General features: G+C 30.2%; 2 protein-coding genes across 5 annotated transcripts; both read left to right on the top strand.

The window, feature by feature from the left end:
• The first annotated feature begins 33 nt into the window (after positions 1 to 33).
• Positions 34 to 5,299, top strand: LOC143191860 (actin-binding protein IPP). 3 transcript variants are annotated; one of them, XR_013004650.1, is made up of 9 exons: positions 40 to 357; positions 415 to 698; positions 755 to 1,023; positions 1,079 to 1,319; positions 1,380 to 1,726; positions 1,778 to 1,995; positions 2,073 to 2,157; positions 3,372 to 3,605; positions 5,026 to 5,167. XR_013004650.1 is itself a non-coding variant. In XM_076397301.1 (8 exons), the coding sequence occupies exons 1-8, from the start codon at positions 49 to 51 to the stop codon at positions 5,169 to 5,171; spliced, it is 1,899 nt and encodes a 632-aa protein (XP_076253416.1). In that variant the 5' UTR covers positions 34 to 48; the 3' UTR covers positions 5,172 to 5,299. The 3 variants fall into 3 exon arrangements, 2 of the variants coding, with proteins under 2 accessions (XP_076253416.1, XP_076253415.1); XM_076397301.1 differs by lacking the exon at positions 3,372 to 3,605 and having other exon boundaries at positions 34 to 357; positions 5,026 to 5,299; XM_076397300.1 differs by lacking the exon at positions 5,026 to 5,167 and having other exon boundaries at positions 3,372 to 4,564.
• Positions 5,300 to 7,551: 2,252 nt separating this feature from the next.
• Positions 7,552 to 9,422, top strand: LOC143190995 (uncharacterized). Of its 2 annotated transcripts, none has more exons than XM_076395629.1 (3): positions 7,552 to 7,680; positions 8,017 to 8,393; positions 8,465 to 9,422. In XM_076395629.1, the coding sequence occupies exons 2-3, from the start codon at positions 8,024 to 8,026 to the stop codon at positions 9,304 to 9,306; spliced, it is 1,212 nt and encodes a 403-aa protein (XP_076251744.1). In that variant the 5' UTR covers positions 7,552 to 7,680; positions 8,017 to 8,023; the 3' UTR covers positions 9,307 to 9,422. The 2 variants fall into 2 exon arrangements, with proteins under 2 accessions (XP_076251744.1, XP_076251743.1); XM_076395628.1 differs by having other exon boundaries at positions 7,625 to 7,917.
• Positions 9,423 to 15,382: the final 5,960 nt, after the last annotated feature.

Here is a 15,382-nt window from a genome sequence, read left to right as displayed (position 1 = left end):
TTTCAAACGTATATTTGACAGACCATTTTCTAAATTTGACAGTTTCAAATGTCACAACAGATTGATGTAAACAATTTTACAAAGTACTGTTTGGGCTTAGTGTTTTCAATTTTTTATAAATTTTTTCGTTTACTCATATTGTTGTGTAGTTATATAAGTATGGCGCCGTCAAAATTTCTTAAGCTTAGAAACGAATCTCAGGGTGGAATTAACAAAAAACCAAAATTTTTGTCAAATGAATCAAGTGATAACATTTGTTATGACTTTGCAGTTAAACTTCTCAATAATTTGAGTTTGCTTCGTCAGGATAAACGATTTTGTGATGTGGACATCAAGATTGGAAACAAAATATTTAGTGTAATTAATCATAAAGTTATTTTATATTAGTGCCATTACTATATAATATTTTTTTAGGTACATAGGGCTATTTTAGCAGCCAGTAGCCCTTATTTTCACGCAATGTTTACAGGAGATTTATGTGAAAAAAATAAACATTGTGTGGAACTTCATGGTGTACATCCAAATACATTTGAACTTATTTTAGAGTTTATGTATTCAGGTCTAATAAGCATAAACAAAGATAATGTTGAAGATCTTATTATTTCTGCAGATATGTTTGAAATTGTTGAAATTATCACAAAATGCACTTATTTCTTAATAGATCAACTTCATGAAACAAATGCCATTGGAATTTATCTGTAAGTAATTTTAACTAAGTGATATTTGAGTTTCTTTTAATGTAGTATCTTACTAGGTTTGCTAGAGATCACAATATATTAGAGCTTAAAGTGTCTGCCATTAGATTCATTGAAGAATACTTCCCAAGAGTTATTAAGGAGGAAGAAATTTATGAATTAGATAAAGAAACATTTATAAATTTTCTTAGTTCAGAATATTTAAAAATAGATTCTGAAAGTGAAATGTTTCAAGCAGCTATAAAATGGATTAAGCATGATATTTCTAATAGGAAGCCAGATGTTTTTGATGTCCTAAAGAAAGTTAGGCTACCGTTGATTTCTTTCAGTTCGTATATGACATTATTTTCTTTCCAATATACTTATATTTATTGATTTTTTAGCATTTTTAGAACGAGCTATTAACGAATGTCCAGACAGCAGTTTGAAAGTAGCTCTTAAGTCTGTCTATAGTGATATGATTAATCAAAGAGGTTGCTTAGTACCATTGAATGTAAAGCCAAGAAAATGTGCCAAAAAAGATATTTATGTTATTGGTGGATCCAAAAGGGAGCTTTGTAGTGTATGGGATAGAGGTTTAGAAATGGATTTTGTGTCAATTGAAAAGTTTAACACATTCACTAGGTAATATTTAAATTTTGTTCAAATTTAATATATAACAATACTTATTTATATATTTTGTAGAAAATGGACGAAAGTACCAGATATGAGAATAAACCGACTAGTTCCAGGAGTGGCATCATTAAATGGATATATTTATGTAGCTGGTGGTGAAGAAGGATCAAATATTCTTTCCAGTTGTGAAAGATATGACCCTGAAACTAAAACATGGACAGAAGTGGCTAGTATGGCAATACCCAGATGTGAATTTGGCTTGTGTGCATTAGACGGTTTTTTATATGCCATGGGTGGCTGGGTGGATACTGATATCAGTGGCTCCATTGAAAGATATGACTCCAGGACTGATAAATGGGAACTTGTCGGAAATTTATCAGAACCTAGGTTTAGCATGGGGCTGGTTTCTTATGAAGGTTGTTCAATAGCAAGTCAGTCTACAAAATACTTATGATATTATATTACAGGTTTAATTTACATGGTAGGGGGTTGTTCCCTAAATCAAAGGAACATGCAAGATCTAATGAGTTATAACCCAGGAACTGGCGAATGGCATAAATTACCATCAATGTCCATTGCAAGATTTCAAATGGGGGTAGCAGTATTAGATGATTATTTATATGTTGTTGGAGGTACTCATAGACAACAAGTGCTAAGTTCAGTGGAGAGATACTCATTTAAAAAGGTAATATTTATTCTAATAATTTCCATTAATTTTTTAGTAACTACATTTATAATTAACATGACATCTGTACATTTTAGAATGTGTGGGAAATGGTACCACCAATGACTTTCGAAAGAAGTGGGCCGGCAGTATCAGCTGTGGATGGATACCTTTATGTAATAGGTTAGTATATAAATTTATTTTAATATAAGGTGGGTCATATACAGGTTTCTTTTTGCTGATCCTATTGATTGAACTAGATTTATAGTTATTTTGAAATTATTATAACTTTACTCAAGACTGTACAACTTTATTTTTTATGAATCTCTCTCTGTATAATTTTTCTGTATGCGCGTATGTCACTGAATTCCTCTTAAACTGCTGGGCTGATTTTGGTTTGAAATGTTTTTGTGTGTGTTTGACTGAGTTTCGGAATAGTGTTCTTAAATCTTGCCTAAACTTGAGTATATCAATTTAAGAAATTGTTAAAAATCTTTTATAAATTTATATTATTTAAAATCTTTTATTTATGACATATCTGCGGAAATACTAAAATTAGAAACACTATTAGGATATTACGGATTAGCCATGTTATCTCGATTAAAATATGACTTCACTCAGTTAGTTAGTCAACGTAGTTAGTGAAGTAACAGTAGTTAGTAAATTTAAGTAAGTCAATTAGTCAACTAGTTTTTACTTAAGGTCGTGCGTATATTGATCGATTAAAGTCGGTCATAGATTGATTGATTATTTAATAGTCTCAAACTGTGTGCTCGTGTAATTGGCAATCACTAGCAATTGCCTGTTCTGAATGGGATTGAATATTATATTAAGTACTGTGTATGTGAATAGACTCTTTGTATTTGAAAGAGGGTTGTGTTGTGTCTGTCTCTGATTAGACTTTTATATCGCATTTTATTCTCTCTGATATCACGTTGAATCGAAATACTTTTTCTCTTTCCTGGTTTGTTAAAAGCTTCAAGGAAGATAAAGGCTCCAGTTGTAGCTAACCTGTCTCGAATACACTTCCGACAAAGACCTTTGATTAAAAATGTTTGCATCGCATTTAGTTTGCCCTGTTTATCTTCTTGGAATCTTCACGTTGGTTTAGTTGGTTGGATCAAAATACCTCTTGTGTTTTTTGGTTTGTTAGAGGTTCCAAGAAAGATAAAAACTATGTTGTAACATTCCTATCTCGAATACACTTGCAACAACGGTTACCTCCAGTGTGCATCTTTTTAAATTTCAATATTATCAAAGAGTGCAAGATATGGTGTGGTAAACATTTGTACAGTCACCAATATAGAAATAATACACAATTCAAAAACAAATCAAAAGACGACTCACCCTATATTCTTTATCTTTACTCTTTTAGAGTGATAAATATTTCTTTATAGGCGGATTGCAAATACACGCAACGCCGTTCTATAGAGCACAATGCACTATAGCAGCTGTTGAGTGCTTCAATCCGTACAACAACACCTGGTCGGAGTGCCCCCCTCTCTCTGAAACCAGAGCTGAAGCGGGAGCTGTTGTTATATGATATCTACAGTGTGCATTGTATCCACGACATAATTGATACGTGGAAGCAAAATTAGTCATTAGAACGACGGCATGGTCTTCCAGTCCAAGTATAACGCTTTAATTGTCAGCTTTTTAAACCCATTTTTTACATATCACAGTGCATCTTTGCAATTTCATTGAAATAATGTAACATACTAATGTCACGCAATGATTTTACTACCGTTCTTTATACCATATTTATATAAGAGACTTGCATCTATCAAAATAATATTTATACTTCCTTTACAAACATTCGTCAAAGCTGACTAAAACACCAAAGATTCTATGTTATCATGGGGTTTTCAGTGATTTATTATGCACAAACATTACGAATCTCATTAAAAAAAACTGAAAACACAAATTTCCTAATTCTTTTCAAATAACGATTTAAACACTGGGTTTTTAAGAAATGTTTAAAACATATAAATTTCTGAAAACTCTACGTTAATGTTGTTATATATTGATTAAGATTATCAGTACTTATAATATATAAGATAATATGAATTGATGATAATGCTTTCATAGCAGTTAATTAGTTTTATTGTTGTAACTGTTCTCTTGCATTGAGTAATGACTGAGTTATGTTAAACATATTGAATTGTTCATGTTATAGCAAATAAATATCTTCATATAATTCTGAATGGAATCCTTTCCGATCTTTAGTTGGAATTGAATTATCAATGTTATTTTAAGGGGTAACACTGTCAATACATCAAAGATGATTTTCTGTTTAAGCTACTTTTTGTATTCTAAGGGTCCAACATAATGTTAATATCCATAAGATATTTTTTCATATGTTACAAATATGATTTTATATGAGGTGTTATCTCTTAAATTCACTAATTATTTAATAATTTTAGCTCTCATAAGGGTAATGGTTTTTTATAGTATTAGATTATATGTTTTAATATATTGTTTGTATGTAGTGTGGTATTTGTAGCATTATCTTTAAAACGCTTACGACAAACCAAATATAAGAGATACTAATTAAATATACAGGTAACTGAAATATAAATCTCTTCACCCATCAATCCTTTTTCTTCAAACATCCACGATTCTACTATGAAATATTATCTTTAAATTATCGCACTGTTCATATAGTAATCAGGAAAAAAGTATATAGAATCAACTGCAATTAATAGTAAAAAGGCTTGTACTGGATTTAAAGATGTTTGTAATAATCGCTGTTCGCAATAATATCCTTAACTCTATTTCCTATTTCTTCATTTAAAATCTTTTAACCAGCTGTATTTAGGTACAGTACCAAAATAAGAGTGATATAAAGCTCTTGTTATCGAATCATTTTCCTTATAAATTTGTTAATTTCGCGACCAGTTGTAACAAATTGCCAATTTCTTCCAAGATATCCCACAAAAACAATTCTGTTCGCTTGTCTACTTTAATAAGAAATGTGCCCTTACGAACTCTACGAATTTATATTTTATTTTTTGTTTTTTCTAATAGTGATAAATATTTCTTATACTCTAGGTGGATCGCAAATGCTCACGACGCCGTTTTATACAGCACAATACACCATAAAATCTGCTGAAATATTCGATCCAAAAACCAACAAGTGGACGGGCAGTCCCAAAACTGCTAAAGCTAGATTTGAATCACGAGCAATTGCACTATGACATTTACGAGATGCATCGTATCGACGACATTCATAACATGTCTCAATAATTGATGAACTGGAAGGAAACGGTTGGTATTAGCGACCTAGGAGAACAACTACGCTTGTGATTATATTTTAATTAAGATAATCTTCGTGATGAAGCTTTCCATAATACTTAATTAGCTTCATTGTTAAAACTATTTTCTTGCACTGACAAAATGACTGAATTTTGTATTAGCTTAAGTTTAGAGTAAGTATATTTTCAAATAATTCTCGTTGAAAATAATATCTATTTTAAGGTATAACACTGTCAAAATACACAATATTCTTGTTAAATAAATTTACTTTCTGTTCTATCCATTGAATATATTTTTAAGTATATTTATACAAATATGGAATTTCAAGAAGTGTTATCTCTTAAATTCACTAATTTAGTATGTTTTATAATGTAGTTTACTTACATAAGGATACTGATTTTTTATTGCAATAGATTATAGGTATTAATATATTTTTGTATCTTGTGTTGTATTTGTAACGTTATTTTTTAAACGTTTATGATAGAGTAAATATAAGAGGTATTATGTAATAAATGTATGTAATAGAAATACATTTTTGTTTATCTTAAAAACTCTAAAAGGCCGCTCCTATTCAGTTGATTGTAAAAAACTGGCGACTGCGACAGTATGATTTGTGGGTTGCTGTGATTGTCGCCGGGTCAAAGTAAGGATGTTGATAATCTATCGATAGTTCTTCAAAAAACAAAATTAAAAATTTTATAAAGGCTATAAGACAGTCCTCTCACAAAAGGTAAAGGTGTAAAATCCGACTAAGAAAATGATCTCAATCAATATTGGTCACTAGCCAATCCGTATACTTAATGCTGAGAACTTCGGAATTCACGTTAAGCAGTAACTCTAATCCAGATATAGTCTATTCAAAGTTTTTTAGTAATGTATCATGGATATTTGTGACTTTAAAATATTGCAATGTTGCCGAATTAACTCTCAGTTTGGTTTTGACACCCAAAAAAATTCTAATCTAAATAAAATAATTGAACAACAATATTATGAAATATAATTTGTTTTATATTGTTTTTTAAATTTTTTATAATTTATTTTATATAAACTCTAATTGGTACAAAGGCGACCTTTGAAAAAAACAAAAAATGCTGCTTTTTAAAATGTTTTAAAATATCGATAGTTCTCTATTCTATATTTTATATATGTATATATAGATAGTTATTTAATATATAGATTATTGTTTTCCTTTTTTTTTTAAATATCGATAATTTCCTGGTTGTTACAATACAAAAATCGATATTTTTTTATTCTCAGACATATTGATATTTTTGGAAAAATTACGAAGCCCATAGATATATCATTATTTTTTTAAATAAACAAATATTGAAAACATCAATATATCTTTGTGAGCGACATCCCTATTTCAAGTTGCCTTTAGGATGTAGATTGGGAAGAAATAAATCGGATAATACATAATATCGATACATCTTTTGATCTTTATCGATACATATTTTAATTCTCTCGATATATATTTACATTCTGACTTTTTGCAGCGGACCATACATTTTTTAAACGGAAGAACCATAGAAAAAGGGAAAACAAATATAAAATTGAAAATTCTCTAGTCGCTAGTAAAAATACTCTGGCGAAATCACATAATAGAGAGAATATACTCCATATATGAATAGAGTTTATTTTGTGTACGAAATATATCGATGTTTTGACCAACATTGCCGATATTTTTTGAAATAATATTGATATGTCTCTATACCCATAGTTTTATTTCATACACTAATGTAATATGTATTTACGATTGTTTAAAAATGTGATTATTCGTAATAAAATGGAATTTCCAAAATATAGTTAACAATATTTAATTAAATTACTTGTTCCTTATACTATTAATATTAATTTCTATGTTATTTGACTTATCTATCCATATTGCTTTAAGGGATAGAATTTGATGTATTTAAGTAATATTTGATATAATCAAAGTTTATTTATAGTTTTTTAAATATAAATTTTATGAAAAGCCACTGGTATCATCATTTTGAATAGATTTTGGAGAAATGAAAATATTCATATATATTCCATAAATACTGTACAGTAATTGTAGTTTTATATAATTAGTAAATATACAGACATTTTAAAAAATATCGATATGTCGGCTTCAGTACTTTTAAAAAAATATTGATAAAATAACGAAAATAAAAAAAATAAAATAATATGATAGAACCCAAAAACATAAAGTTGCTTCATTTTAACAATATCGATATTTTTTCACTTCAACTCTACATTTTAACACAAAATGCTTGGGTGGGGTAGAATTCTCAAAGAAATTCCGAAATTTCGGTCTTCATATTAAACTACTTCGCTCCAGTCCTAATTTGCACCAAAAAATATTTTGATGAATAGGGGAGATATTAAAACGAAGGTTCAAAAAACCGAGTTTGATTGATAATGCGGCATCCTTATGGTGGCAACACTGTGTCATACCTTCAATTAAGAGTAATTAATTAATTATTGCTCTATATTCGTCCGTTCTGTCTACATTTTCTGCACAAAAACAAAAAACATATAATATACTTTATTTATAAAACATATTTATTTTATTTATACATTCTTTAATTTCGTGGTTATGTCACGTAAAAAGTTCTATAATGTTGTATGACGATATGTTATTATTCTGTATTAATAAATTATATAGAATTAGTAAAATAAAATATTAAAAATACATAAAGTAATGTAAGTTTAGATTTAATCTTGTATATCATTATTAGTTTAAATGAAATGTGAAACAATCTACAAATTAGTATTTAAAGTTTTGTTTATTGTTTATTTCAGTATCACAATGGCAGATGTTAGAAAGAAAAAAACCTTTTGCTGTGATGTTTGTTCAATGAAGTTTGATTATCTCAAATACCTTAATAATCACAGAAAACAAGTTCATAATATTAGCATTTCAAAGAAAGTATGCCGAATAGTCTGCCCACTATGTAAGGAAAGAACCGAGTTCAAGACTTATCAGTTTTTAAGAATCCATCTGGAAGAGAAGCATGAGCTAAATATTGAATTAATGTTTTTACAGTTCGCTGATGTCCAGGAATTTGAATTCTGGAAAGAACAACAACATTTTGAAACTGGTTATGCTATAACTAATGTTCTAAAGAAAAAAGGATGCAAGGAAATATATTATGCATGTAATAGGAGTGATATTAGTGGTAATAGACAATTATATACAATATTAATATAACTTGTCTTTCAAAATGTTACCTTTTCATTCTTTTTTTAGGCTACACCCCAAAATATAAAAAGATGGCTGAGAAAACAGGTGGAACAATAAAAATAAAAGGAATGTGTCCATCCAGGATGATTTGTGTTCTGCATGATGCTGGACCTGTATCTGTACATTATTGGAAAACACATGCTGGTCATGAAACAGAAGCAAGATGCTTACATCTTTCTGTGTCTGACAAGAATGACATAATCGATAAATTAAAGTCTGGTGTAACTGTAGATAAAATTATACAAGATGCAAGAGAAACAAAAAGCCCAAAGAATCCAAGAGTAAACTTGCTTAAAAGAGATGATGTTGTTTATTTGATAAAAAAACACAATATTGATGTAGTTAAGAATAATAATGAAGTAAAGAAAACAAATACAACAAAGAAAATGGAAGTAGAAAATGTGGAAGGGGAAATTGAAAGTAAGATTCAATTTACTGAGGATAAATGTTCAAGAGTAAAGGTTTATAGAAAAAGTAATATTGATTATTTCATAAAAAAACAGAACATTGAGGTAATAAACATTCCTAACGAAAGAAAGAGAACTAACACAACAGCAAAAATGAAGATAGAGAATGATGAAGAAATTGAAAGGAACATTGACTTTATTGAAGAAAAATGTTTTAAAAGAGTAAAGATGAAAATAAATAACGAAAATAACAGGGAAATCCTGTTGGCAGATTTGTGCAATTGGACCAGATCATTGAGTGAACATGATTTCAAACAATTCATGACGAAAGCATTCATGGAAATTAGAAAAATAGACCAGAAAAATACCACTAGAAAACACAAAATGGAAGACAAACTATATTTTCGAACAACTAAAAGTAGAAAGACAGACTTATTTTGATATTGTCACATCATTATTTTATTTATTCTAAATCCTAGAAATAAATTATAAAAGAAGAGTTGATTGAGAATAGCTTTTTTTTAGCAGATATGTCAAATATAAGCTGTTGTATTGTATATGTTGTATTATTGTCCAGGACAAATCAATTAATGATTCAGGACTAGGCTTATTAAGAACACTATCTTCTGACATCTGATATAAAATGTGTTGCTATTATGTCCAAATAAGTTATATTTGGAGATACATTTCATTATTTTAAAAGGCCTGATTAGTTTTACTCACTCTGTAGGTATATATTAAATGTAAATACAATTAAGCCGGTCCTGGTTGTTCAGGAAAGAACGATATGTTTATGCTCGTAAAATGTAAGAGTTTAGAATAATTAAAGAATTTGTTTATATTAAAAGAGGATAGAAGCGACCATATCGTCTGTATGTGGTTCTAATAAGCCTCATTTCTTCAACATCAAATAGTTTTCTTGTAAATTAAAAGTTTCATTTTAAACCTTACAAGTTTTATAACTTATAACCTAATAGTAGGAGACCTGAGCATCCGATTCAAGGTGATTTGGCATATTAACAGAATACATGTGGGCGCAGCGAACTCAGCTACATTTTGCTTGTTTTTGAATACGCTCGAATCAAATATTCATATCTGCACCACCACAATTTTTTAAAAGTATACGGGAATGAACATTTTACCACACTTCTTATGCGAAACTGAAGACTCACATGTCGAACGAAAATGTGCACGGGCAGTATGATTCCGGCTCCAGTTTTTTATTAATTTGTTACAAAAAGGCTCGAGACTATCACATTAGTTCAATTGATGACTAGACACGTGCCCAGTTTATTATTCGAATTTTAAAGAACGGTTTTTTTAGATATTGGATAAGATATATATTTTTTATGAACCACTTATATAAAAAAGCGTTTTAAGTAAAATGCGTTTAAAAGTATATATAGGATTCAAACAATGAAACCTTTATTCAATATTAATCTGATCTGTCTAGGTCACAGATAATTCTTTGAGAGTTTCTCTAAGCGCCCCATTCTTTATGCGAGTCCAGACTCGACTCCTAACCACAACCTATCTATGCTGAATCCACATTACGCGAACCCGGCAAGGGAGTCCAATCGTACATCGATTGTGGTGAGCTCCACAAGACCTATTGCTTTGGCGGCTGGCGCACTTATGTTATTAGAAAATGAAAGAAAGAAAAAATGGATTTTGGTGAAAATGTGATTGCAAAAGAGGGTACAATTCACGCCTTTACGTTTATTGAAATGTGTCCCCAAACCTGTGAGCTGTTTGACTTTATAAATTACCTTCAAATGGACTACAACACAATTCAGGAATTATTAATTTTAATAAAACCTCTCATACAAAGAAAAAATACTCTATTCAGAGAATTAGTCGGTGCTGAAGTTTAATTGCAACCTTGAGGTTTCTGGCAACAGGGAGGAGTTATGAGGACGTAAAATTTTCTTGTATAATTGCTCCTCAGTTACTTGGAAGAATCATTACAGAAACGTGTAGGAAGAATGTGTTGCGTGTAAGTAGAATAATTAGTTTGCATGTATAGAAGGTATTCATAAAGACAAAAGAAACGAGTACCTAACTAACTATTGAGTCTTGTCAAAACATAAAAGTTCTTTTGTCGAACCCGTGGCTGCACACGCGTGACTTAAAGTTGTGAAAGCAGCATAGAGTGTAGATGTGGACACTTGTGACGGAGCTGTATATAATGAGCTGGGCGCATTCACGTTTGGCTCAGTGAAAGTTGCCAGATTGGCGTATGTTGATTGAGAGGCTGATAGTTTGCTTGGTTGAATGGAAGTTGTTAGATTGGTGTATGGTGGTTGGTAAACTTGGGTGCTGGTTGATGGAAATTACCTTTGTGTTTGTAGGAGACAAAACCTTGTCGTAGTCTCATGACACCCTTCAGACAAACCACCAGAATTGGCTATGAGAAAATTTTTTTCAATTATCGACTTTCCCGTGCGAGGCGTGGAGTAGAAAATACATTCGGAATCCTGGCAAATTGATTCAGAGTTTTGCTAACACCAAAGTGAATACAGTTGACGACATCATTATGGCATGCTGTGTTTTACATAAGTTTTTACGTCGCAAGTGTACAATATAATTCATTTCAATAACACTGATAGTGAAGACATTACGTCTGAAACTATATTACTAGGTGATGATGAGAACTAGGTGAGTGGTACAAAACGAACACAAAAAAAAAGTTATAATAATGCTGGTGCAGTTGATTTTCAACACACATTTGTAAATTAATAACTTTAAGTCGCGCAAGGTTAAAACTCATAGTTATAGATAGTGAATAAGCTATGTGAATTGCAGACAATCTGGATTTTTCGTTAAACAATAGTTTAAAAAAATATACCTACCACGGTTTCAAAATGGATAAAGAAGTATAAAATAATGTGTGAATATTTAATAATATAATAATAATACAAATATTTGAAATATCTGAACAAAGAAAGCCCATTGACAAGTTAATTTAATAATTTTCAGAATTTGTACCGAAGAGGCAAACAGATCAACTAATACGGAAACGAGTTGCAAAAAAAACGTAATAAAGACATATTTGATCAAGCCTGTGACTGCTCATCGAAGTTATTTTCTATTATCTGTGTATTTATTAAGACACTGCTTGACGGGCTCTTCTTGATCCACGAGAAAAGATCAAAAGTCGAAGTACCACAAACTACTTTCTGGTACATCTTCTGCTCCTGTCCCAGATCTCTAGCATTATTAACTAGCCTTATTTACCGTCCAAAAGATGACCGTAAGGATGAATTTTTTTTTGATAATGAATCCCTTGTTTCCCATTTGAAAAAAATTCTTTGCAACGGTCAGGCAAAGTCTTATAAGCAGTATTTTGTTTGTGCTTATTACGGCAATCTTTACTCTTTTCAGGAAATATCGCGTATTGTATTAAAAATACATCTTAGGAATTTATATTAAAATAAAAATGTTATTTAAAAGGAAATGTTCCAAAGAAGAAATGCATTGCAGAAGCTCCCATTTGATCTCAAAATACCGTGTTATTATTAAATAATATTCAAAAAAACTTTCCAGAGATACTATAACCTTTGTCTAATTTCCTGTATATATCAACATTATCTATAAAACAAGAAATACCACTGTAACACTAATACTGAGAGCTATTGTGTGCTTATACTACTAGCTTGATTATGGATATTATTATGCTTTAGTTTCAATACAACCACTACCAAAAAATTGATAATAGACATAATTTGAATAACGGTTTAAGCAGAGTAAATCTAAAATATTTAATGTTTAATTGAAGTCAAACCTTTTATCAAAATATCATCATGAATAAAATGATAATGTATATGCTTACACCTTTTTACAAAATATACAATAGTTAGATACAGTAGATAGACCTCACTAGAGTCTGTACACCAATCTGATTTATTAAAAAACCCATTCAGAAAGATTATGGAATCACCGGAAGCCTTCATCTTACCAACATTTGTGTCCGCCTTCTTTACATCTATAACACTTCACCTGCTTCTATCCAATTTGGAGTGTTCACCAGTGAGGTGCTAATGCTGCTTACTAGCAAATGTATTTCCACTGCTATTGGCATATACTTCGACATCTAGTATGTTGTTAAAAAGTATTAATTTTTTTTCTCTTATACATTTTCCTCTAAATTTAGTTGTACAAGCTTAATTTTAATGAATTCTAAATCAATACATTTTTTAAGTGCCGCTGTATTATCCACCTATTGTTGCGATAGTCGTGGGTTCGAATCCTGCTGGGTCATGGTCGTAAGTTTATGATTGTCCTAGACAAGAGTACAAAATCCGGCATGGAAAATTATTCCAGTCACGCCACTAACCAGGTTGGGTAAGACCGGATGTTTTCTAAGTTGGTTACCCGCCACGCTTAATGCCGACGACCGTGGTTCGGAAGCCACGTTAAAACTGTAAGTCCAGATAAACCCCTAGTTGGTAAAAGACTTCTTTAACTGATAAGTTACTTACTAGTCATATTTGTTTATTGGGTACCTACCATTTATGAAATTACAAATTGTATATTAAGGTAAAATAAAAAAAACAGATTTAATAAATCATGTGGTTTTGTAACTTAATGTTCTAACTACATCAAAAACTTAAATTAGCTATTTACATATTTGTAGTATATTCAAAATACATATTTTTTAATTAAATGGTAATGTATTTGTTATATCTCGTCTTCTTGTTATACCCTCTCTCTTATCCTCAGGGCTTTCACTATTATAATTTGGAGGTAAGTGTTGAGGAACCTGTTCTAAATCCTCAATAGGAAATCCATCATCCAAAGCTAAATTATGGAGTACACAACAAGCTCTTATAAAATTGGTAATATCATTATCCCCTCTTAATTTTAAATAATAAAGTCTCCTAAACCTTTGTTTTAGTAGTTTAAAACAGTATTCAATTGCATATCTTGTTTTTAATAATCTTATGTTATAATTTTGCTGTTTTTTTGTTAAGTTTCTTTTACCTCTATAAGGAGTTAGTAAGTTTTTTAAACAAGGATAGCTACTGTCACCTAAAATATAATTATCTCCACATTTATCTGTGAGCTTTGCTGGTAATGAGGAAGCCCTAAAAGCTGTATTGTTATCGACAGAACCTGGGTATCCAGTCGAAAGATCACATATCTTTCCTCTATGATCACAGACAATCTGAAACTAAACATCTTATTATTTTTCTTAAATTAACTAAGCTAAAAACAATAATGGTAATAAGAAAGTAAGAATTTAAATATTCCCACTACTTTCATTAATTTTAAATATTTATTTCAGAACACATACATGTTTACTACATGAAAATACCTGCATAGTGTAGTGGTTTTCTTTGTTTAAATAAGAGTCTGGATCTTCTGATGGTTTATCAATCCTTATGTGACTCCCAGCAATGATACCAACAACATCATGAAAACCATATGTAGCCAATTGATCCTTAATGTAGAGCTGTTCTTCTGGTGTTGGCCACTTTATAACATCAACTGATAGGTTACTCAGAAAATATATTACTTTCTCAATAACTTTTCGAAGAGTGCCAACAGATATGTTAAAATGACTTGATACCTCTCTATAAGAAGCTGTTTCATGCCCAGCAAACCATAAAAATATTAAGATATATGCATCAGCATCTAGTTTGCCAAATGGCCCTCTCTGATAGTTGAAATATTTGGATGCAGAAAACTTTTCAGTTATGTATTTTACCACCTGTCTGCTAATTCTAAATTGCTCAATAAATTGAGTATTGCTATATTGAGGACTAGTATCTTCCAAAAAATCTTCATCTTCAACATCCGATTCTTTTTCTTTATAAAACAGCGCATACAACTCATCATCACTCGATGAACTTTCACTACTAAGTAAAAACTAAAAAAAATTCTATAAGTTTCTTTGCGCAATATGTTTTATCTAGTATACAGTAGGCACAAATATTACATTCATTTACAGCTAAATCTAAGCATTTAGATTAATTTATTCTACTATTGCATCGCTTACCAATTCAGAGATATTTATTTTTACTTACAGTAGGAATCATTAGGAATCTCACAAAATCTTCTTTAACTTTCAACTTCAAACTTCACAATTTATGTTCCTTCTATAATTGATAACAAATACAATAACAAAATGAACAGTAAAATCGAGAAGAACATCGATGCTGAAAATCTCTATATAAAACTCAAAATATTGAGAATTCCTCTGTATCTTGTAAACAAATATCAACAGATTTAAAGGACGGCTTCCAACAGAAAAAAATTCCAATAGTCCGGAATAGGGATGCAGAAAAAATATCGATATATTTGGCCGATAAATCGATATTTTTTAGCCCATATTTTCTTAAAATAAATTATAAATATTTCCGACTGTATAAACAGCTGATTATTGGTTAGCAGACATTGAGAAATACAGACTAAACTTTATAAGAAATTATGGGGAAATGTTTCGCAACATATAGATGTATGATTTTATATATATATATATAATTTTAATTAAATTTTATTGGTCAATTAAACA

This window comes from Rhynchophorus ferrugineus, unplaced genomic scaffold, assembly GCF_030347505.1.
Source record: "Rhynchophorus ferrugineus isolate W39M unplaced genomic scaffold, kcgeb_rfMv2 rfM2, whole genome shotgun sequence".
NCBI classification, from domain to species: Eukaryota; Metazoa; Arthropoda; class Insecta; order Coleoptera; family Curculionidae; genus Rhynchophorus; species Rhynchophorus ferrugineus.
This window is presented reverse-complemented; position numbering and strand designations above follow the sequence as displayed.

What these genes read in the sequence shown, in the direction of transcription:
- LOC143191860 (XM_076397301.1), top strand. Translation starts at nt 49, where the DNA reads ATGTCACAACAGATTGATGTAAACAATTTTACAAAGTACTGTTTGGGC. An exon ending in AAGTTTAACACATTCACTAG is followed by an intron (nt 1,320 to 1,379) that starts GTAATATTTAAA and finishes TATATTTTGTAG; the next exon opens with AAAATGGACGAAAGTACCAG. An exon ending in TGGATACCTTTATGTAATAG is followed by an intron (nt 2,158 to 5,025) that starts GTTAGTATATAA and finishes CTTATACTCTAG; the next exon opens with GTGGATCGCAAATGCTCACG.
- LOC143190995 (XM_076395629.1), top strand. Translation starts at nt 8,024, where the DNA reads ATGGCAGATGTTAGAAAGAAAAAAACCTTTTGCTGTGATGTTTGTTCA. An exon ending in TAATAGGAGTGATATTAGTG is followed by an intron (nt 8,394 to 8,464) that starts GTAATAGACAAT and finishes TTCTTTTTTTAG; the next exon opens with GCTACACCCCAAAATATAAA.